Source organism: Euphorbia lathyris, chromosome 2 (assembly GCF_963576675.1).
Source record: "Euphorbia lathyris chromosome 2, ddEupLath1.1, whole genome shotgun sequence".
Classification (NCBI taxonomy): domain Eukaryota; kingdom Viridiplantae; phylum Streptophyta; class Magnoliopsida; order Malpighiales; family Euphorbiaceae; genus Euphorbia; species Euphorbia lathyris.
The window spans coordinates 86,433,424-86,457,211 of NC_088911.1; the positions used below are offsets into that span (position 1 = coordinate 86,433,424).

A 23,788-nucleotide genomic window follows, 5' to 3' on the forward strand; every position below is an offset into this window, starting at 1 on the left:
TCACAGATGATGGCTTACTATGATTCAGATTGGGGTAGATGCCAAATCACTCGGAGGTCAGTGATTGGTTATAGTGTGTTTGTTGGAAATTGTTTAGTGTCATGGAAGTCTAAAAAGCAAGGGACTTGCAGCAAAAGTTCAGCAGTTCAGCAGAAGCAGAATATCGAGCAATGTCTACAACATCTTATGAGATAAAGTGGTTATCCTATTTATTGGCAGAATTCAAGTATGAAACGCAATTGCCAATTCCTGTATTCTGTGACAATCAAGCAACAATACACATTGCAGCTAATCTGGTTTTCCATGAACAAATGAAGCATGTGGAAATGACTGCCACATAATGAGACAACATCTAGAAACTGGTTTTATCTGCACTCCTTATGTCAGTACAAGTCATTAGTTGGCAGATTTATTGACAAAACCACTCACAGGATCTCAAATGACTTCATCTTTACATGAAATGCATCTGTACACCTATGCTAACAGTGGCATTGCAAGTTGAAATACTGAGTATATCAACTTGAGGGGGTGTTGAAATGAGCATAGGTATTTCAGTATTAGGCGGTTATTAGTTCAGGGGTATAATAGTCATATCCAACTTAATTTGTTAAGAGTTTGTTAGCAGCAACTTGTATATAAGCCTCTATTGCTTTTCTGTAAACACAATCTTGAATTCATGAATAATAGATTTGATTCTTCTTCCATTCATCAAATTATCACATACATCATTTTTTTTCTCACCCTTTTCCTGAATTGAGGGATGTATTGAAGACAAAACCATACTTAAAAGGCTTTTATTCCATGAATAATTGATAACCAAAACAAAACAAGTTCTTGACAAGTTACATGACTGAAATACCAATGAGCTAGCAGTGAAACGACTCAAGAATAAGCTGAGAACTTTGCTTTAGACTCAATTCTTTTGAACAACATGGAGGCCAGTTACTCGTAAGGAACCCATATCCTCTGGTTACCACTGCCTGCAACCATATCATCCCAAACCAGATCCGAGAGCGCCATCGTCAACTCCCCCACTTTACCTGCAACCAATTTAGAAACAACTAATTGTAAGAATTGGTGAATCATATGTACATAGTTTCATAACAAAGGGATAGTTATTACCATCTCCAACTGGTAGCTCATCCCACATGACAATTGGCAGCAAAGGAAGTGTGCTTCCAACATACATCATTTCAGTTGCTCTTCTACCTTCCTCTACAGTAAGATTATTCGTTTTCACGCTTTTCAGTCGCCCTTGTTCGACCAATTTAGTTGCTAAATGAAGCAGCCTTAAGGCAGTGCAGCCACTGAGGATCTTGTCAAATGAAGGCAAGATAAGCTCCTTGTCCTCGGTTATAAAAGCCAGGTTCACATTTGGACCCTCAGCAATATAACCATCATCATCGACCCAGATAGAAGAAGCAGCTCCCTTCTCTTCGGCTTCCATTATGGAGAGGACATTTGGGAGATAGTTCACATTCTTCATCGTCGCAAACAAAGGTGACTTCATCGGAATGGTGGAAGTTATCACTTTCACACCTTCTCTGCACTGGGAGAAGTCATCATCAATGACTACAGCATAAAATGCAGGAGTTGGCAATCCTGCAGGAGAGAGCAAGAAATTTCCAGGCCCGGAACTTAGCCAAAATCTTAGACTCCCTTTCTTGCATTTGGATGCTGCTGTCATTTGAATAAGTATGCTCCGAAGAGTTGAACGAGGAAAGGGAGAAGATATCTTTGCTTTTGCGGCTGATCTTAGAAAACGGTCCAAATGAACATCCAGCTCATATAGATATCTGCAGCAGCAACCTTCTTGTTCAAAAATAGCATCTAAAACATATAAAAGCCTAAAACAACATACAATTGATTATGTGAACTTGTTACGGTTACAATGCATACCCATCTAGAATGATAGAAGTATCAAAAACACCATGTCCTCGGTGAGCCATATGATCATCTATGGGAATTACCATCATTGCTGGATCAAGAATAATTCCGCCGAACACACTCGAATACATTGCTGGGTATGGTTGCTTTTCCACTTTGCCCCACTTCTCATGTAGCCTTTCAAGCAACTGATTGGTGAACAACACAAATGGAAGAGACAGTTCAAAAAATGTCAAATTGCATACAAATCAAGAAAGGATTTTGTTATCTGCTGCAACTGTAAGGGGGAAGGAACAACACAACCAAATCACAAGATTATATGGCAAATTGAATTAATAAATGAACTCAATCTTAGCATAGATAAAATATCATGCCTGAAACACATACAAAAAGTTTAGCAGCCATTCATCTAATTGCATGATTGTAGACCCAATTTGTCCTTGAAAGTTCTTAGGAGAAATTCACTAGCAGATACCCATACCATTTTCTAGCTAATTGATTGAATTATTGTTTTGCTAAATATGTTTAATCTATCTATCAATCACAATTATGAAATATGTAAAAGCATAACAGAAGTATGCCTAATCTCCGAATTAACATTAAAAATCAAGACCATCAGAAATACGGATGTAGTTTGCGAAATTCCAACCTCTGAAGATGATGAGAATACATGAACCTTGAAGTCAGTGCTGCCATTTTCAACCTCTTGTGCAGCCTTTTCACCTTCAAGACAAACAAGGAGCAATAAGTACCAAATAAGCTCAAGAAAAATAAAATAAAATTGAGAAATACCCAGAAATAGTTCATCCATGAAAATTCCTAACAGAAAAAGGAAAAAGATAAAATAAATCGGTCACCTGATACTTGATGCTCCATGGATGATTAGCAAAAGATATCTAGATCATTTAATGAAGGATATAATTGATAAAATGAATGGATCATGAGCCAGTTTTATAGGCGAAACAAAATGGATTTACTATAAAAAAAATATAAGAAATGTGATGAAGTTAGAGTGGAATCATTTTATATGATAAACCTTTATGAGTTTGTCTTGCAGTGTTTGGAGTTAGGAAAATGAAAGGAGAAAGAAGACAGAGAATAAGGTACAAAGGAGTGTTGTGTGATGAAAGAGAAGAGAATCTTGTGTGTGTATCTATTGGAATTTTGTTACCTACCATGGTTAGGCCTGTCAGCAATGATAGCAAGTGACCCTAGCTACTAAATGGTGTGCCCACCATGATGTGGATAAAGGCAACATTCCAAATTTTATGAATTAGAAAAGGTGTTGGACAGTTAGTTACTTATAAGTTCGTGGAAAATTTGAACCGTTTCAAGATCATGTAGTCTAATGAATCAGATTCAGATTTTCTGAGAGTGACTAGAGATGTAATAACACGACATGTGTCATCAGTCACACGTTGTGTGAGCATACGAGCTGCCGAAAGAATTGGAAGGATGCAGCTCACACGGCGTGTGGGGTGCTTGAAGAACCCCTGAAACTCAAAGTGTAATTCACACGGCGTGTGACATACCCACACTGCATGTGAACTTCTGAAGGGGAGATGGGATCCTGAGCATCAAACTGGGCGGCCGGAGATTCAAGGCCACACGGCGTGTCACATACCCACACGTGGTGTGGAGGTGACTTACTCCGCAAGATGGACTGGGGAACAAGAGCTTCCCGAATCGTGTCATCCCTTATTTACTGTTATACCATTATTTTATTTAGTGTCTTGCTATTAGGCCTATTATCCTAAATGTCATTTAGCCACATATCCCCATCTTACCCCTGTATTTTTCTTGCTTAATTGTAACCATAGCTAGGATGTTTAAGTCTTTTACATTTATTTGGAAAAAGGTGTTTAATGTTCTTTGGATGAGTAGTAAACATCTCCTTCAAAATTGTTTTGTAAATTATATATGTATAGATTTTATTAATTTGTGCTTGTATTGGTTAGAAATTTGTATTTTTTTAGGATGAAAATTGGTATTAAGCTTAAAACAATATGTATTAATATATATTGTACATGTTTATCCAAGATATAATACAAATACTAATTTTGGTTCCTGATGTGTACTTCTCTTACAAAATATTATGAGAAATTATTTCTAGAAAAAATAGAGTTTACAAAAAAAAAAATACATCAAAAATCTGATTTTAATTTTTATTACATTTATAAAAATTATTTTATATATTTTATCATTACAAAGATTTTAAATCTTAAAATATCGTAATATCACAACTTTAATTTTGTTTTTGTTATTTTTTAGTTAATCGCTTATAATTTATGTGTTTTTTTTTTCTTTCCCTTTGAATTTTTTAGTTGGAAGTTAACTAATGCAACACTAATCGGAGTTGCATGAAGTTACCAACTAATGAAAGAGGGATACATAACTATCTCATTGTTTTCATTAATTATTCTTTATTAAAATAATATAAAATTAAAAATAATAAAAGAAAAAGAAAAAATCAACACTGACTTAAAAAGAATTGTCTAGAATTGTGTACACTTTTTGATAATTATTGATGTTGATTTTTTGTATCCACCGACCTAAACTTTTTGTGGTGGAAATTAGTTCTACTCTAGTATAAATATAGGCATAGCTTAATGAGATTTGTATCCGGGAAAAGAGAATAAGAATAGGCTATAGAGTTGTGAGTTGGTGAGCTATAGTGTGATGTATTAGGTTTCTACCAAAAATTAATAAAAGTTGTTTTTGTCCAAATAATAATTTTATTCAATTAATTTAGTCCTCTATTCTCTCCAAGTGGTATCAGAGCGGACGGTCAGGGACCAGTACGTGGTCGAGTGTAAGAAGGCGGTCAGGGACCGGGAGTCGAGTGCTTCGAAAGTTCACAATCCGGGATCGTGGTGGTACGAGGTATTTTTAGCGCGCAGATCAGGACTGTAAAAATTATTGGTCGGTGTTACTTGGTTAATTAAAGGAGATAACCAAGTCGTGATGGCAGACATGTCTACCTCGGTAAGCACTCTGGAAAAACTCAATAATAATAATTATAGTACTTGGAGTACTCGTACGTAATTTTATCTGATCGGTCAAGATTTGTGGGAGACTGTTGGAGGAAACGAAACAGCGCCTCCGACGGAACAGAATGACCTTAAGAAATGGAAGGTCAAGTGTGGTAAAGCTATGTATGATTTATCAATTTCGGTGGAGGACGATTTGCTGCAACGCATCAATGATGCTAAAACCCCAAAGAAGCATGGGATACTCTTGCCGGAGTATTTGCAAGAATGAACGATGCCAAGCTTCAACAACTCGAGAACGAGTTACTATCGGTCTCGCAAAACGACATGACGGTGAGTCAATACTTTACTAAAGTTAAAACTTTATGTAAAGAAATTTCAAAATTGGATCCTGAAAATAAAATTACTGAAACAAGAATGAGAAGAATAATAGTCCATGGGTTGCGTCCCGAATTTAACGCGCTTGTTACAGCAACCCGTGAATGGGCTAAAGAGCCAAGTTTAAATGAATTAGAAAATACCTTGGCTAATCAAGAGGCTCTAGACAAACAAATGTCTAAAGTCTCAGTCAATAATGAAGATAAAGCTCTTTTTATCAATAAAAAGAGCAAGGATCCAAAAATGACAAGATCGAAAAATGGTAAAAGATTCAAACAAGGATGGCAGAAAAGGCAACAAGGAGGGAGTTGGCAACAAGGGGGAGCTCACCACAACCACAAGCAAACACACGAGAAGACACATTGGCACAAGAACGACCAATGCTATAATTGTGGCAAAAGAGGCCACTATGCTCGAGACTGCAGATACAAAAAAGCAGAAGGAAACGCTGAAACATCCACACATGCTCAAGATGAAAGAGAAGAAGTCTAGGACTTCGAGGCTTCGTGTGCAATTATAGAGACAGTGACATGTGATACAATCATGCCCTCCAAAGAAGAAGCACATAATGAGCTAGCACTTACCGCTGTAACTAATAAATTTATCAATTATCATAATGATTGGATAGTGGACTCTGGATGCTCTAATCATATGATAGGAGATAAAGAAAAATTATCAAGCATGACAGAGTATAATAGGGAGCGAGTTGTTGTCACCGCGAACAACTCAAAACTACCAATCACACATGTTGGAAAGACGATGGTCGTGCCTCGATACAACTCTAAGGAAGTGCAATTGGAGAATGTATTCCATGTACCTGGGATGACAAAGAACTTGATATCAGTGTCGCAGTTGACATCCTCAGGCAACTACGTGGTATTTGGTCCAAACGACGTGAATGTGTATCAAAGTCTGAGGCCAACAAGCATACCGCTTATGGACGGAAGAAAACTTGAGTCTGTCTACGTAATGTCAGCACAAACAGCCTATGTAGACAAAGCTAGAAAGAACGAGACAGCCGATCTGTGGCATGCATGCTTGGGACACGTGAGCTATCATAAGTTGAAGGTGATGATGAAGAAGTTGATGCTCAATGGACTTCCACAACTTGATGTTCGAGATGACATAGTATGTGCCGGATGCCAGTTCGGGAAAGCACACCAGTTGCCGTATGAAGATTCTCAGTATCGAGCAAAGGAGCCGCTCGAGTTGGTGCACTCTGATGTATTTGGTCGTGTGAAGCAACCATCTGTTAGTGGTCATCAATATATGATAACATTTATTGATGATTTCTCAAGGTACGTGTGGGTGTACTTTATGAAAAACAAATCAGAAGCATTTAGCAAGTTCCAAGAGTTCAAGGAGAAGGTCGAGAAGGAACTTGATAGGAAGATCCAATGCCTTCGCACTGACAATGGAGGAGAGTATAGTTCGCACGAGTTCTCAAGATACTTACAAGATTGCAAGATTCGACGACAGATGACTTGTCCTAATACTCCATAACAAAATGGGGTAGCAGAAAGGAAAAATAGACACCTTGCAGAGATATGTAGAAGTATGTTACATGCGAAGAACGTTCCACCTCGGTTCTAGGCTGAGTGTATGAAGACAGCTGCAGATGTTATCAACAAACTACCACAAGCACCACTTGGATTCATTTCACCCTTCGAGAAGATATGGAAGATCAAACCTATTGTAAGTCACTTTTGAGTATTTGGTTGCGTATGTTATGTTTTCGTTCCTAATCATTTACGCAGCAAATTTGATAAGAAAGCTATAAGATGCATCTTCGTGGGTTATGATAATCAAAGAAAGGGGTGGACGTGTTGTGACCCAACAACAGGAAGGTGTTATACGTCAAGAAATGTGGTGTTTGATGAAGCTTCATCCTGGTGGTCCCCTCGTGAAGTTGTACTACCTGATTCAAAAGAAATCGAGGAGAAATTACAGGAAAGACTTGAAAGGGACGAGGCGGCTGAAGAAATCATTCCAGAAGTAGAACCGGTAGAACAAAACCTCGGGAGCAAGTCACCTGAAAAGGCTTAATCTCCATGGCGTACAGGAGTACATCAAACACCTGAAGAAGAACGACCAAGTCAACTCGAGGAGATCGTTAATGATGATAAATCAATAGAAGAACAACAATCATCGGTACGGAGGTCAACACGAAAACGGAGACCAAATCCTAAGTATGCTAATGCGTCAGTGATTGAAGAATCAGTTAAGGAGCTTGAGACGTACGAAGAAGCATCCTCAAGTAAGGAGTGGAGAAAGGCTATGCAAGAAGAAATGGATGCCTTGAAGCAGAACAAGACTTGGGATTTAGTTCCCAAACCCAAAGATGTGAAGCCTATTTCCTGCAAATGGGTTTATAAAGTAAAGCAACGCCCTGATGGATCAGTCGAAAGATACAAAGCTCGCTTGGTGGCTCGAGGATTCTCACAGAAGTATGGTCTGGACTATGACGAGACATTTAGTCCAGTTGCGAAGATCACTACAGTACGTGTTCTACTAGCACTTGCAGCTAGTAAAGATTGGAAGCTGTGGTAGATGGATGTGAAAAATGCTTTCTTACATGGCAAATTGGATCAGGAGATCTACATGGATCAACCTCAAGGGTTCGAGAGCAAGACTCGGCCAAACTATGTATGCAAGCTGAAGAAAGCATTGTATGGATTGAAGCAAGCACCAAGAGCATGGTACGGGAAAATAGCGGAGTTCCTGATTCAAAGTGGCTACATGATGGCACCAGCTGATTCCAGTTTGTTCGTAAAGGTCCAAGGTGAGAAGTTGGCTATAGTATTAGTTTATGTTGATGATCTTATCATCACAGGTGATGCTGCTGCTGAGATAAATCAAGTTAGAGCCAACTTATCGGTACGGTTTCAAATGAAATCATTGGGAGAGTTAAATCACTTCCTTGGCCTTGAAGTTGAGCGCACGAATGAAGGACTTTTCTTGTGTCAGCACAAGTATGCAAAGGATCTTTTGGAGAAGTTTGGGATGCTCGAATGCAAGCCTATTACAACTCCAGTAGAGGTACACACAAAGTTATGTTCTGCTGAAGGAAAGGACTTGGAAGATGCTACGATGTATAGGCAACTAGTTGGTAGCCTGATCTATCTCACTCTGACGAGGTCAGACATATCATATGCAGTAAGTATGGTAAGTCGATTTATGCAGAATCCGAAGAAGCCTCATTTAGAAGCTATTCGAAGAATTCTACGATATGTTCGAGGTACGATGGATTATGGTATTTTATACAAGAAAGGAGGAAAGGGTGAGGTGCACGGATATTGTGATGCTGATTATGCTGGAGATCACGATACAAGGCGTTCGACTACAGGTTATATGTTTAGTCTCGGATTAGGACCTATATCTTGGTGCAGCAAGAGACATCCTACAGTTTCATTGTCAAGTACTGAAGCAGAGTACAGGGCAGCAGCTACCGCAGCTCAAGAATGTACCTGGCTGATACAACTTATGAAGGATCTTCATCAGCCAGTGAATTACTCGGTACAGTTATATTGTGATAATCAGTCAGCGATACACTTGACTAAAAATCCAATGTTCCGTGCCAGAACGAAACATGTCGAGGTGCATTATCATTTCGTACGAGAAAAAGTCTTACGTGGAGATATCTTGATGCAGTATGTGAAAACCGAAGATCAAGTGGCTGGCATATTTACGAAAGGACTTAACGGTGCAAAATTTGAACAGTTCAAAAAGCAACTTGGAATGACAAGTAAACACGAGATATTAAGTCGGTGTTGAGGGGGAGTATTAAAATAATATAAAATTAAAAATAATAAAAGAAAAAGAAAAACCAACACCGACTTAAAAAGAATTGTCTAGAATTATATACACTTTTTTATAATTATTGATGTTGATTTTTTGTATCCACCGACCTAAACTTTGTGTGGTGGAAATTAGTTCTAATCTAGTATAAATATAGGCATAGCTTAATGAGATTTGTATCCCGGAAAAGAGAATAAGCATAGGCTATAGAGTTGTGAGTTGGTGAGCTATAGTGTGATGTATTAGGTTTCTACCAAAAATTAATAAAAGTTGTTTTTGTCCAAATAATAATTTTATTCAATTAATTTAGTCCTCTATTCTCTACATTCTTTAAGCTTCCTAAATAGGAGATTTGGAGAAATATACAACTCCTAACCAACCAACCAATCAATAAAATCAGATCCAAACTTAACCGTCCATATTTCTTAATTTCAAAGTGCTTTCCAACGGTTTAAGTTTGTGATAAGTTTGTAAGTTTAGTTTCTCAATCACAGCAAATGTAGAAATTCATATTCATAGATTTCAACTATTTATTACGTTTTAGTGCTTTCAATTAAATTATGTTTCATTCTTAGCAAGAATAATTGTAAATCAGAAGCATTTTTCGTCATTTAAACTTTAACATGATCGTTTGATTAGAAGCGTAGTGTAGCACATTTATTAAAAACAGATCACAAGATTACAAATACCAAATTGACAACACAATTTCTGACACGCTCAAATCAATCCAAAAAGCCGCAACAAAACTTAAAAAAGAAAATAATAATAAACAATAATTTAATAAACATCTTGAGATAGGTAGCTTTTCACTTGTTGCGAGAGTCCGGAGATGATTAAAGTAAGTGTAATAATGGGCTTTCTACGTTCCAGATATGAACATTCCCATGGTTTCTTAGCAGCCCTTTTTCTGAGACAGTTTATTTTCAACTAATTATGTCAAACATCTCCATATATATGAATGAAATATTGATTCATGGTTATGTCATTTCTAGTATATGTATTATGTACACTTGGTATGCCTTTGGCAGAAAGTTTTTAACCTCCCTAGTGCTTCTTCGGCTGCTGCTGGATCAACAGCGAATGTTATGCGCAGCCAATCTTTTAGTCCTACCGCAGTTCCTGTAAAGATAATATGATTCCCAGTTATCAGCAATGATAATTCAAATGTTTCTTCTCGTATTCATTACATTACATTACGCTACGAAATGAAATGTTATATGTATCCTACCTGGAAGAATGATAACTGATTCCTCTTTTGCCAATTTGAAGCAGAAATCAATATCATCAGAGATATTGTCTAACAAAGAAAGGTTCAACTTCACCTGCATTATGTTCAGAGTTTAATAACAGCTGCAATTCCATGTACTTGAAGTGCAAAAGGAATTAAAAAATTCTGTCTTCTCCTTACCATAAAAGCCATAGCTCCCTCTGGCTTGGATGAGCAAGTTATGCAAGGGATTTCCTTGATTCTTTCATAACAAATATCCGAGGCGTTCTTCAGTAAATTGATGGTGTTCTTGAAAAATACTTCATCATTATTTTGAAGAATGCTAGGTACTGCTGCCTATTAGACAAATTGACTTGTCATCAATACAACATCAAGAAATTTAAATCTTAACAAACCAATGAAACTGTGTTATGGACAAATGTTTTACACCTATTTTGAGGTGAAGGATAGAACAAAACTTGGCTATTTCCTATCCAAATACAATATATATAGTTCAAACAAGGAAAGTTCATTGTTTATTTAAACACTAGTTGCATCTTTTAAAGAAATTAAGTGCGACATTCCTTTTCTCGTATGCCAAATCATTATCAGGCGGATTGACAATTTGCATCTCTTGATCATTATCAGGAAATTTTTCTAGATACAACAACATTTGAAGGAAAAACAAAGGATAGGATACTCCCAAAACTTGGCTATTTCCTATCCAAATGCAATATACAAACCTGAATGAAGGTCGAAGGTCCTCCCAAAACGTCGAAGTACTTCTTAATACGCTCAACAGTCTAAATAAAAAAAAAAAAAAAAAAAACCATGGTTGATATATGTGAGATTCATTATCAAAGCGCACAAATAGAGAGTTAAAAAGATCAAATAAAACTCAACATGTTGGAATAAAAATGGGGAAGATTAGTACTTCTAGATGCTAGTCCACCATTTAATTAAGAACTGGTAAGCCCCAAAAATCTGTTTAAAGAATGATTGACAAAAATTAGAAAAGCATATGATTCAAGTTAGCAAACCTTGGGTTTTCTGAAAATGCCAGATGGATCATTCGTCACAAACCAACCAAGTCGCCATCCAGGCACTATCCATCTCTTTGATAGTGAACCAAGAGTGAGAACAGGAGCAATGGATCCGAAAGTTCCCATAGGCACAAATGGATTCTTCCCAAAAGTTAGATGGGCATAAACTTCATCAGCAATAACAACAAGTTTGAGCTTCTCAGCTGTTTCTGCAATCTGTATGAATCCAATATGCAAGTAAATAAAGCAACTCATTAAACTTCCTTGCATACCAATTGATAAACTAACCTCTTGCAAATGTTGATAGGAGTACACATTTCCACAAGGATTCCCAGGATTTATAACAACCAATCCAACAGTGTTTCGGTCAGCAAGACTTTCAACAGAATTAAGATCAAATTCCCATCCTTTGTCAGGGAGAAGGTCGAATTGGCGAACCTCTAGACCTCTAAATGAAGCAGTGAGTTGATAAAGTGGGAAGCAGGGTCTTGGAAGCAAAATGTTTGCACCTGGACGAGCAAGCATTGTTAAGGCAACATCTATTCCTTGTAGGCAACCAGTTGTTATAAACACATCCTCTGTTGATAACTTGTAAGGAAGATCACCAGATAGGTAATCAGCAACAGCCCTGATTAACAACAACATACACAATAAAACAAACACATAAACTACAACATACCAAATTCGGCTAAACTTAATGCAAATTAACCATTCTATTACTAGAAACTGCAATTTGTCAGTCAATTCATGTGCACGCCCTTGTTGGAGTAAGGAATTAAGCTAAATTGAAAGAAAACAGAGAGCAGAAGCAATTGGATTCAGAAAGGGGGGAAAATAAAATACCTTCTAGTTTGAGGAAGACCAATAGAAGGGGCATAACCATTGAAGTTATCAGAAAGAAGAGCATTAACAACAGCTTTTTGAGCAAAAGGAGTAGTATGAAAACAAGAATAAGCAGAAGGATCACCCAATCCAAGTGAAATTACACTTGTTCCATTTTTGTCATCAACATTTTCCATGAGCAAACTTAGAATCCCTTTGATTGTTATATTGATGGGAGTCTCAACTTCATGATTACAAGTGGTGATTGCGGTTCCGTTTTGCTTCTCCATTTCCAGGAATTGCAAAATTTCTTGCTGGGCTTTCGATTAGAGGTACGTGTAAAATGAGTTGTGAAGAATGATTGGATGAATTAAGTTGGAGTACCTGCGAGCGAAACACCACACGTTTAAATCTTGTCGTTGTTTGCATGAATCCCAACTTTGGTTCTCACGGCAGTTTTCAATTCCATAAATACACAAAATAAAATCAGTTGTGTAAAATAGGATAATTGTTATTTCTACCAAACACAAAAGATAATTAGTTACCAAAAAAAAAAAAGATAATTATTGTGACTTGTAATGTGAATAATATAAATCCAACATACTGGCTCATAAAATTTAATTAGGTGATTTATTCAAATTTCAGAAGGGGTTAAGAGAGTGTTTTTCCCAAGTTAGTTTTGTTGTTTCACTTGTTTTATTTATCTTTTAAATAAATAAATTTAAAGGTGAAACGTTTGAATTCGTACTTATTCTCTTCTAAGAATAACTAAAAAAAATATAAAATTATTCTGATTTTTATGAATTAAATTTGTAACCTTAGTTTAATATGTATTAAGTTATTTATCTTTTTTCTCTAAAAAAAATAGTTATTCATGTTTTATGGTACTTTCTATGTCTATTTTGTTTTTTATAAAATAAGTTTTACTTTATTTTTTCTATCATTGGATGAGCTTACTTTGTCAAAGTTTATCACCATCCCATGATGAAAAAAACAAAATAAGACTTACTTTGTCAAAAACAAAGTAAGCATGACTTAATATATTTTTTATTATTACATTAAGTTTTTATAACCATAAAAAAAAGTCAATTCTGAATATAAAATTTAGTTTTTGCACATTTTTTTAAATAGAAAGAATACAATTATTGCACTTATTATAAATTATATTGAATTTATTGGACTTAAATTTGACATGAGTATTGGATTGGAATTTTATTTTCAATGCAAATATAGATGAATGCATCATCAGATTCAACTTTTGACGCAAACCTATTGGAGACAATAACATATCTATATCATAAATATAAATCATTGCTTTTAAGGTTTTCTGGAAAGATCAAAGACGTTAATCTCTCAAAATAGTTTATTTTATTTTATTTTTGTGGTGGATACAAATTACATTTGGCTTTCCTTATTTGCTAGAATGCATGACGTGGGAATTCTGGAACCACTTTTGTTTTCTTTTTGGTACAAATTTTTCAAGCACTCAAATTATTGTTATCTGTAATTCTTTTCAAGCATAAATTAGGAATTTATATTTTTAGTTTAGTAATTATAAATAATGTTAACTTATTTTCATTTTAAATAAAAAATTTATCATGTATAATAAAGTCGAGCTAAAAGTAAAGAAAGACTATTAAAACAACACTTGTAGAACAAAAATATTATTTACAAAAATTATTACTAATAAGCGAACCAATGCTTTTTTTTTTAATTAATTCAATTAATCAATTTGAGTTTGTTCATGTAACTTTTAAGTGACTTATATTTCTAATTAAAATTTTCCTAACTTGAAACTTAACTTATACTATTAGAATATTAAATTCTAAATCAAAGTACAAATGCATAATTGTTGAAAATAGAGGCCTAATAAAATTATTATTTGGACAAAAACAACTTTTATTAATTTTTGGTAGAAACTTAATACATCCCACTATAACTCACAACTCTAAACTCACACACTTAGTCTATGCTTATTTTCCTGGATACACATCTCATAAACTATGCTTACATTTATACTATATTAGGACTGATTTCCACCACATAAAGTTTAGGTCGGTGGATACAAAAAAAAAATCAACATCATTAATTAACAAAAAGTCTACACAATTCTTGACAATTCTTTTTAAGTCGGTGTTGGTTTTTCTTTTTCTTTTATTATTTTTAATTTTATATTATTTTAATAATAATGAGTGAAAAGTTGAACTTAATTTATGAAAGAATTGTTAAGATTCCTTATAAAAACTCCACATTGTGATATTCTACAATCATTCTATAATCATATTATAAGATTAAATATTATTTTACATTTTGTGATAATCTTAAGATACATTTTTTCAACAAAAAATTTTAAACGTGTGTAAAGTGTAAACCGAAATAAGCGCATTCGAAAAATTTCTAAGAACATCTCCATTGATTAGTGTGGCTAGAAATGTCACATCACCCTTTTAGTGGGGACTCCCTTCTAATGGTTAGGCATAAATTCTTTTTAATTTGGATGTGTTCGGCATTAAAAGAAATTGATTAATAAAGAATATGGCTCGTGAATTCATGAGTAATTAAATATTTGATTAATTAAAGAATATGCCGTTTGAAATGCCTTAACTCTCATTAACTGTGTTAACAAAATGTATTTTAATCATTGAACCCCCACACTTCAGCAAACATTTTTGTCGGATGTTAACAGACCAATCTCAAGCTTCCAGACACCTCTCGTGATGCCACTTTCCTCAACCCATAGATAAATTTAAAAAAATTGAAACTATCCCAATAGATCGTCAATTTTGGAGATTCGTCAACTTCTAAATACCCTTATCAGTTGTATTCGTGTGCTTGAGAGATTTCTTGCAATTTATTACTAACTAATCCATTTTTTAATAAAGAGATGGTTTGAGGCCATAGGCATGGGCTCACATTATTTTTTTACAATATATATAATTACTTTTTTTATTATAAATATAGTTACTTAAAAGATTGCCAAATAATATGATTTAACAATGAATTTTTAAAAAATTTATTTTAAACTTTTAAATATAATTTTATATATTAATGATCTTTTATATCTTATTTCGCGTAAGACCCATAAAATGTTAGGATCTTGAGATTGTCTACTACTTTTTCATCCCTTTCTATGGATGTGTTTGGTGGTTTTAAAATCTAATAAAACCAAAATACAAACTTTTCATATAAGTTAGAAAAAGAAAGTAATATAAAATTACAATTATATCATACTATTAGAATTAATTCTCAATATATCATTATTTTCTATAAATCATAAATAAAATATGCGTTTATACCATAATTTAAAAATTCTAGATTCCAATTTATAATTTCTAAATCCTAAAAAACATATTATAAACCCCTAATTTATAAATCTTTATTTTTAAAATATATTAAAAATAATAATTTGGCTAGTTTAACATAATTCAAATTATTATTTAACAATAATCTATCTATACTATATATAATAACGGAATCAGAGAAATAAGGAGAAGTGTTTTAGAGGCTTTTTTGATGATTTGTCAACGTAGTAAAAAATCAAAATTAAAAAGATTTAATTAATTAAAAATAACAGATTTATATTTATAATACATTAATTTATTATTATCCCATTAATTAAAATAATAAAAGAAAGTAAGAGTTACAGGAAGATGAAAAAGCACAAAGTAAAGAAAATCCAAAAGTCACCAATAAATTTCTATATAAAGCATGATAGATCATATTCCCCCATTATATTCATTGGTCATGATAGATAGTATTATATTTCTGAAGATAATTATTCGATTTTTTTTCATATGTTGTAGTTATTTTGTTCTCAATTGTGTTGTTGTTTTATTTTTTATTAAACAATAGTTGTTATAGTTTCATAATTACCCAGGTTCTATACCTCTCGCTACCTTATCCATATTTTTTTTTTTCAAACTGATATCTCCAATTGAAGAAATCCAATAGAAATAGAAAATCTATGGACAACTAAAATCGGAAACACAAAAGTGTCAAAAATTACAAGAAATTCTTATGTTTCTCAAGATAATTATTCGATTTTTTTATATGTTGTTAGTTATTTTTACTAAAATCGGGAAACACAAAAGTAGCGAGAATTACAAGAAATTCTTATGTTTCTCAAGGTAATTCGATTTGTTTTCATATGTTGTAGTTATTTTTGTTCTCAATTGTGTTGTTATTTTATTTTTATTAAACAATAGTTGTTATAGTTTTATTTTTCAGAGATGCAATTCCATTATGCCGTTACCCAGGTTCCATACCTCTCGCTACCTTATCCATGTTTTTTTTTATTTTATTTTTTTCAAAATGACTAAATTAAAGATTTAGTATATTTGCATTCTTTTTTAGTATATGTTGCTAGGTGTTATCGTTTCGATTGTTAACTCTAACTAAAATTTAGATTTTCGGCTTTATATGAACTCAATTTTTAGTTTTAATTAAAGTTAGATTAATTTTTCTAATTCGGAACCTGTTGAAATCCACTCATTTTTTTAGTTTGAGTTTATCTAATTGATATGGATTGTATTTTTTTTATTTTTGGTACAAATAGATATGAAGTTTCACACAATAGTTGTTCATTGAAGTTGAAGCCATATTGAATAAAATATTATACTTACAATGAAGTTTATTTCAATTATAAATTATTTTATATTATTATTATTTTTTTTTACCAGTTCTCTAGATAAAGAGATCGTAAGCATCTAATGCACTGGATAAGATGTTTATTCTTAAAGAATTTGGATTATGCTAGATACGAATTCAAAATGAAGAATGAATTTTGATGCTCAAAATCCTAAAAATGTACATTAATTATGGGATATTGAGATAATTGCTTTTGCAACATTGGCTTATATAGTTTTTAACTATTATATTGTGGTTCGTACAAAATTGTTAGTATTCAAGAATTTTTAACAGATGAAAATCAAACATGATCATAGAACAAGTTGTTGGAAAATATTAATTAAAAAATATTATTATTTGAATCTCTTCAAATTCCAAAATGTTGAGCATAATGATTCTAATTAATAGAATTAATTTCACATATTAATTATAAAACGTTTTTTTTACTGAGTGGTTACAATTTTGATTTAATTATATTTAACTAAAATTAATTTATAGACTTAATACTTCATTAACAAAAAATAAAATTTTTAATTAATGGATAAAAAATATTTCCACTCTCCTCTTTATATGCTTATATTCTATACAGTGAAAGAATTAAGAACAAATTGATTGAATATCTTGATGAGATATTACGAGATGAAAATAGGAGAAATCATCACCTTAAGCTGATTCAATTGGACATATTGGGTTATTGTAGCAGAATGAAAAATTGAATTCAAATACTTAGTGATCATGAAATTCCATCAAATAAAATGAATATCATTAAGATGAATATCATTAAAATGAATTTGTGACTAATTCTTATGTATTTCATTTTTTTATATGTAAACATATTGAATTGATAAAGTTTCTCCATGTGCAACATTAGAAAAGTATTGATTGTAATAGTTTATAACATAATATATTGATGTTGCTTCCATTTTAACATAGATTATAATTCTTTTGTATCGTAGATATAATATTTAATCTTAATTGTAGTTTAATTCAATTTTTTGTTTTTCATTATATTTTAATATATTTTTAATTAATTTCTTATTTTATTATTATTGTTTCACACCATTTATAAAAACATTTGACAATGTATTAAAAGTAATAAAAAGTATCTTACCAAAAAAAGTAATAAAAAGTACAAATCATTGAATTTTGTAAAAATAAATAAATCAATTACCTTTAATTAAAATTCTATAAAAAAAAATTAATCAATTATTTTCAAAATTAATTTAATTTAATTTGAATTATCAATAAAAAATATATATTAGTTTCAAATATACATAATATAAAAAAATTTCATACTATGATATAAAATTAATTAAAAATAAATATGTCAATTTATTTATTTATCTAAATTATATAAAAGTTTCATATCCTGTATATCGCACGGGTTTTCGAGCAGTGGTAGATAATTTCTAAGTAAATTTCCCAATTTATTATAATTGCACAGAATTATGGCCACGGACGAGGCCTTGTGGGTTGGGCCTAATTTAGCTTTTTACTAATTAAAGGAAACAAAACATGAGCTTCTTTTATCATGTAAGTTTGGAAAATTTACATAGAAATTCATTTTACAAAATGGGCCAACTTCAGGCCTCACTAACAGACCTGATTGAAACCGTTATCTTGCCTCAAAAGTTCAACCTCAGTCCGAGAACAAGTTTCAGGCTTTAAATCAAATTTTGAGCAAGCCCATTAATACAAGCAACTCTAAAATTACACAACCTAATATTATAACTTGAAAAACCTAATATTTTGACTGAGGCCATCTCGAGCACCCTTACAATTTAGCATGGTTTTAAAAACTGGACCATTATCAAAAAAAAAAAAAAAAAAAGACCAGCCCGTTCAACTGTATCCAGTCTGATTCAATCTATTTCAAGTCATTTCCATCAACCCATTGAAAACAAAAAAAACATCGGTGAACCAGAATGACAATTAGGTTTCTTTTCTTTTGTAGTCGAGGTGGGATTATGAAAATCAAGCTAAAAGACACTAACTACTATGAAATGGATACTGAAAAGATCTCGTATTGAATACAAATTGACACCTATCTTTATATATATTAGTGTCGTTTGTTTTCAATTTTTGGAACTGGTTTTTTCCTTTTAAGTCTAAATAGGAAAAAAAAACTTTAAAACATCTTCTTTTTGCAGAAAAATCAACTAATATCTGCTAGTAAAAACAGCTAATAGTAATAGCAAATGGTAAATAAGAGCAGGTGAAACAAAATGACCTTTAATGTTCAAAGTGAATGTGTGAACTTTTGCCAAATTTATATATCATGTCGCTAATAATGAAATAAGGGACAGGTAGATAGAAGAGTCAAAAATGAAAAATATAATCCTCATCCTACCTCTTTTCATTTACATTCTTAATCTGTCTAGACTCATATCAAATGTGTTAAGTTTGTAAAAAAAGAAAATAGTGTGAGATTCAGATTGATTTATGCACAGTGTAAGTTTTTTTATTTCAAGCCAAGCTTGGAATTTGTATATACAGTACAAAGTAACGTATTACCCTATTAATATTGATTTGGAATCTATATTTATATATATAAAAATATGTCTTAAGGACATTTTTTCATATGTTTTGGTGAATTATATCAGTTGTGAACATCATATTTCATTTGTATGCAGTGATATTATTGTAAATATATATATATATGTATTTTTTTTATTAAATAATTATTATTTGTAGATAGTATAATAAGATTTTATTTGAATTTATATAAAAATTATATAAAAATTATTAACAAATAAAATTACAAATTCAATTAATTTCCGATTAATATCCGTATGATTGACGCCTAATGTTTTTGACAACTTTGAGTATAATGTATTTGTATAATAATTTATTTATCAAACAAAAAAAATATGAAAGATGGGCCTATTAGTCCAACTAGTCTCTTACAAACTTGGGAGGAAGCTTAACCAAAATTTATAATTGTGTTAATTGGTTTAAAATAGACTTAGGGTTTAAACATTAGGTGGAACATCCTAAGTCCTTTGTAAATTCAGGGATCTAGTTGAACTTTTTCTGAAAATTAGACATAAATTGAGCCGTTGTCCAACAAAAGGAAAGGTTCACATTTTACACATGCTGTCTCTGTTAAGAAGATTTGGAGGGAGGATGAGAGTATAACAGAAATTTCAATATTATCTAAATTAAATTGAAATAAAAGACAAAATTATGGGATCAGCGGATAAAAATGGCAGAGGGGAAGGATAAGACAATACATGATGATTAAACTTAGATAGGACTTATCATGAAATCCTCTAATAAGAATACGGCACGTCATCAAGCCTTTGTTCTAATACTACCTAAAATGGACACGGGACGATTTTAACGATCGGACTCATGAAAATGGATATGAAAAAGGGTTATAACGTAGAACAGTCCGCGTGTGATTGGAACCCTCCCATCTCAGTTCCCAAAAACAATAGAGAATTGATAGCCAATCATTTCAATTTGATGTAGTCAGTTTGGTGTCATTGATTAGATTACACGTAGCTCTCTCTAATCTTTCGTACCGTTTGATGTTATCAAAAGTCTTCTTCCCTTTCTTTCTTTTTCTATATTGCATTTCGGACTCACCTTTCAACTCCTGGACATTACATTTTAGTTTTTCCTTTTCTAAATCACTTTACAACAATAATTAATCAATACTTTCTTTCTCACCAAATAACTCAAAAACTACTTATCAAATTAAAATCGTCCTTGTCTTTGTAACTTCTTTGATTTTAAGCCTAAATTTATTATTTTATCCAGCTGGATAAATTTGCTTCTACTATTTCAATGTTTTACAGTGAAATAGTAATTTATTTTTCTGGTTTGGTATAATTATAATTTAATTTGAAAAAGTACAGTATATGTTTTCACTTTGTTCTTGATTTCTGTGCTTGAGTTTTAAAAAGTCTTAACATGATGGATTATGCCATTTCTAATCGCCTAGATCAAATAGATGTACTAAATTGTTCCATTTTGTCTTTTCAACCATCTATTTACTTTTTATTCTACTTTTTTTTTTTTGGTTACTTTTGAGATAAGAATTTTAATATGATAATAATATTTATACAATAATGTGAAATATATAAATTATACAACATTATAAAATTTAGGTTTAATATATCATAAGCTCTTTGAAATTGGTTTAAAAACGGATTAGCATCTTATAAAATATAAATATCTTGTTAGTTCTTAAAATGATATAATTACCATCTCTAAGTTCATATGATAGAGCAATATAAAATTTGAATAAATTAAAATTTATATCACTTTAAATAAATTTAAAAAGCGAGTAGATTATTATAAGGAAGTTTAAGAAAATGATATCTTATTTTAAACAAATTCAAATACAACTATCAACTATTTACAGAATTAAACTTGTTTAAAAAAGAATTAAGGAAAGCATAATGATATATTTGGAAAAGTAAATGTGAACATACCAGAAATAAGAAGATGATAAATGGTCCAAAAGAGTCTCCTCCTTGTCGAACTAAAAAAAAAATAGAAATTGGTAAATGAGTAGTTGTCTTTCTAAACAATGGAATTGCGACGAAGTGTATATATATTATATGAGCATCTCCCAAATGGTGGATCTCTTTATATCTTACTTTCTTCAATCATTAAAGATAAGTTTGATGATTCAATCTTTATTTTTTTTGAATAATAATTATAATATATAAATATTTATATGACTTCCAACAAGTGTTCAAGTTCTGGACGTCTTCCTTTCTTCCATTGTTATTATTAGGGTTAAGGTGCAAAAATACCCCTAACGTTTTGGGTCAGGAGCAATTTTACCCCTAACGTCTAAAATGGTGCAATTTTACCCCTAACGTTTGTAGCCAAGAGCAATTTTACCCCTAACGTTGATAAATTGGGTCAATTTCAGAAATAATTCATCAATCTGTCTACTCGGTCATAAATTTTATCATCTACACTTCACACATGCGTTATTTTATCAGTAACAATACACAAACATATGTTGGAATGTGAAAAAAATAAAAAATATACCGTCTTTTGTACGAATTAGACAAAAAAAATCAAAAAATTCACCGAATTTATAAATATTAATCTCCAATTTTATTATTAAATTACAAAAAACATGATATCCTTTTTTTAGAACGAATTGATGCAATTGGTGCAAAATAAAGAAAAAAAAACTGTATTTTATAATAGTGTCTGAAATTGACCCAATTTATCAACGTTAGGGGTAAAATTGCTCTTGGCTACAAACGTTAGGGGTAAAATTGCACCATTTTAGACGTTAGGGGTAAAATTGCTCCTGACCCAAAATGTTAGGGGTATTTTTGCATCTTAACCCTTATTATTAATTTCCAACAATAAGATTAATTAGCCCCAAATGGAACAAATTAATAGATTGTTACAGTTTGTTGTTAAAAAAAATTGATTTTTAAAAAAAGTAGAGAATCACTATTTTTATAAAATGCTATTTTTTAAATATAAAAGGCAAATAAACACTTATAACTTTCCAATTTAAAATAAAAATGTAAAAAGTTACTTGTCTTTCCATAAAACAAAAACAAGTAATTATGCATGCTAGTTTCTTATGTTTCTTCCATAATGAAATTCCCAATGTTCAATTAATGTCAAACTAAGTTGAAATATATTTTTTAACATTTGTAATCTATAAATTAGAATATAAAGCCATATTTTATTTGTGATTTATACAAAATAGTGACATATTAATTGTAACGATTCGGTCCAAAGTGGATAGCGTTGGGATAGAAGTTCTGAGCAATGAGCGGCCCTAAGAGATGGCGACAGGAGCAAAAATGAACTCAATCCCACATCGAAAAGGGAGGGAGAGTGACTGGGGCTTATTAGTAAGATGAGAATCCAATACATGTAGACGCGTTTTAAAGCCGTGAGGTCCAAAGTGTTGGATTTGGGCCAGAGCGGACAATATTTACATGATATTGGAACATAGTGTTACAATTGGTATCAGAGCCGACTCTTCACATACGAAGTGTGGTTCGGGGACGAACCAGGCGAAAGCTGGTGGGCCTGTAACGACACGGTCCGGAGTGGGTGGCACCGAAGTAGAAGGCTTGAGTAAGGAGAGTGACGGAGGCTTATTAGTAAGATGACAATCCAATACATGTAGACGCGTTTTAAAGCCGTGAGACCCAATGTGTTGGATTTGGGCCAGAGCGAACAATATCTACATGGTATTGGAACATGGTGTTACATTAATAATTAAATTTTTTAGTCTAATTTAATTATTATTTTATAATTAAATATGATGTCCATGTAAAAAGCTCAAGAGTTAAACCTTTTATACTATCAATTAGATTATCAATCTAAACAAATTAGGTTTTTAACATTCTTGCTTTAAAAAAGAGTTTTAACATCCTAAAATCAACAATTAGATCATTGAAACTGCCAATTGGATAAATATCTCCCTCAATTGCAATAAAATTTTAGTTCAATTTTTTATACATATTTTTTCAATACTGATCAGTATTTTATTATTTTTTTAATTTCGATTATGGGTTCAGTTATTTTATATGTTCAATTCAGTTTTGATTAATATTTTGTTATATTTTCAGTTTTATTAATTAGTTCAATTTTAGTAAAAAAATTCAATTAAATCTAAACGAAATAAATATTATAAATACACATATAAAATATTATTATAATATATAAATTTGGTTTATTTTAACCGGTTCTTTTTATTAAAACTGAACCGATAAATGAAACCTAAAATATCAAAGCTACTGATTAAAATTGAATTAAAAAACATAAAATAACCTAATCAAAATTTATTTCAATTATGGAATGGATCTAATTGATGGGTTTAACACACGTTAGAGATCTAAATAGCGATTTTTAAAGATTAGAGGCCTAATTAATTAACTTTTAAAGTATAAGTTAGTTGTTGTCCTCAGATGTGACTCTAGCAAGTGTACTAGATACAAATAATAAAGTGATAAGTCAAGTATCGTATCCACAGGGATTGAGATCAAAATGATATGAGAAAATCGTTGCTGAACAGAGTGTGTGAGTAAAGGTAT

The 23,788-nt window shown here is 31.9% G+C and overlaps 2 protein-coding genes across 2 annotated transcripts; both read right to left on the reverse strand.

The window, feature by feature from the left end:
• Nucleotides 1-780: 780 nt before the first annotated feature.
• LOC136218828 (D-amino-acid transaminase, chloroplastic-like) lies at nucleotides 781-3,009 on the reverse strand. The gene is made up of 5 exons (XM_066005949.1): nucleotides 2,745-3,009; nucleotides 2,537-2,610; nucleotides 1,900-2,075; nucleotides 1,123-1,796; nucleotides 781-1,040 (listed from the first exon to the last, which is right to left on the reverse strand). Exons 1-5 carry the CDS (start codon nucleotides 2,761-2,763, stop codon nucleotides 943-945), a joined length of 1,041 nt encoding a protein of 346 aa, XP_065862021.1. The 5' UTR covers nucleotides 2,764-3,009; the 3' UTR covers nucleotides 781-942.
• A 6,654-nt stretch (nucleotides 3,010-9,663) lies between these two features.
• On the reverse strand, nucleotides 9,664-21,332 carry LOC136218829 (probable aminotransferase TAT2). Its single transcript, XM_066005950.1, has 8 exons — nucleotides 21,194-21,332; nucleotides 12,147-12,509; nucleotides 11,592-11,931; nucleotides 11,301-11,519; nucleotides 11,004-11,063; nucleotides 10,462-10,617; nucleotides 10,282-10,375; nucleotides 9,664-10,172 (listed from the first exon to the last, which is right to left on the reverse strand). Exons 2-8 carry the CDS (start codon nucleotides 12,413-12,415, stop codon nucleotides 10,054-10,056), a joined length of 1,257 nt encoding a protein of 418 aa, XP_065862022.1. The 5' UTR covers nucleotides 12,416-12,509; nucleotides 21,194-21,332; the 3' UTR covers nucleotides 9,664-10,053.
• Nucleotides 21,333-23,788: the final 2,456 nt, after the last annotated feature.

Bases quoted from the DNA above. Each gene is read 5' to 3' on its own strand.
- LOC136218828 (XM_066005949.1), bottom strand. The intron at 2,076-2,536 runs GTTGGAATTTCG...TTCACCAATCAG, and splicing joins TATTCTCATCATCTTCAGAG to TTGCTTGAAAGGCTACATGA. The intron at 1,797-1,899 runs GTATGCATTGTA...TTGCTGCTGCAG, and splicing joins ACTTCTATCATTCTAGATGG to ATATCTATATGAGCTGGATG.
- LOC136218829 (XM_066005950.1), bottom strand. From the start codon at position 12,415: ATGGAGAAGCAAAACGGAACCGCAATCACCACTTGTAATCATGAAGTT. The intron at 11,064-11,300 runs GTTTGCTAACTT...TTTTTTATTTAG, and splicing joins GCATTTTCAGAAAACCCAAG to ACTGTTGAGCGTATTAAGAA. The intron at 10,173-10,281 runs GTAGGATACATA...TTATCTTTACAG, and splicing joins ATCAGTTATCATTCTTCCAG to GAACTGCGGTAGGACTAAAA.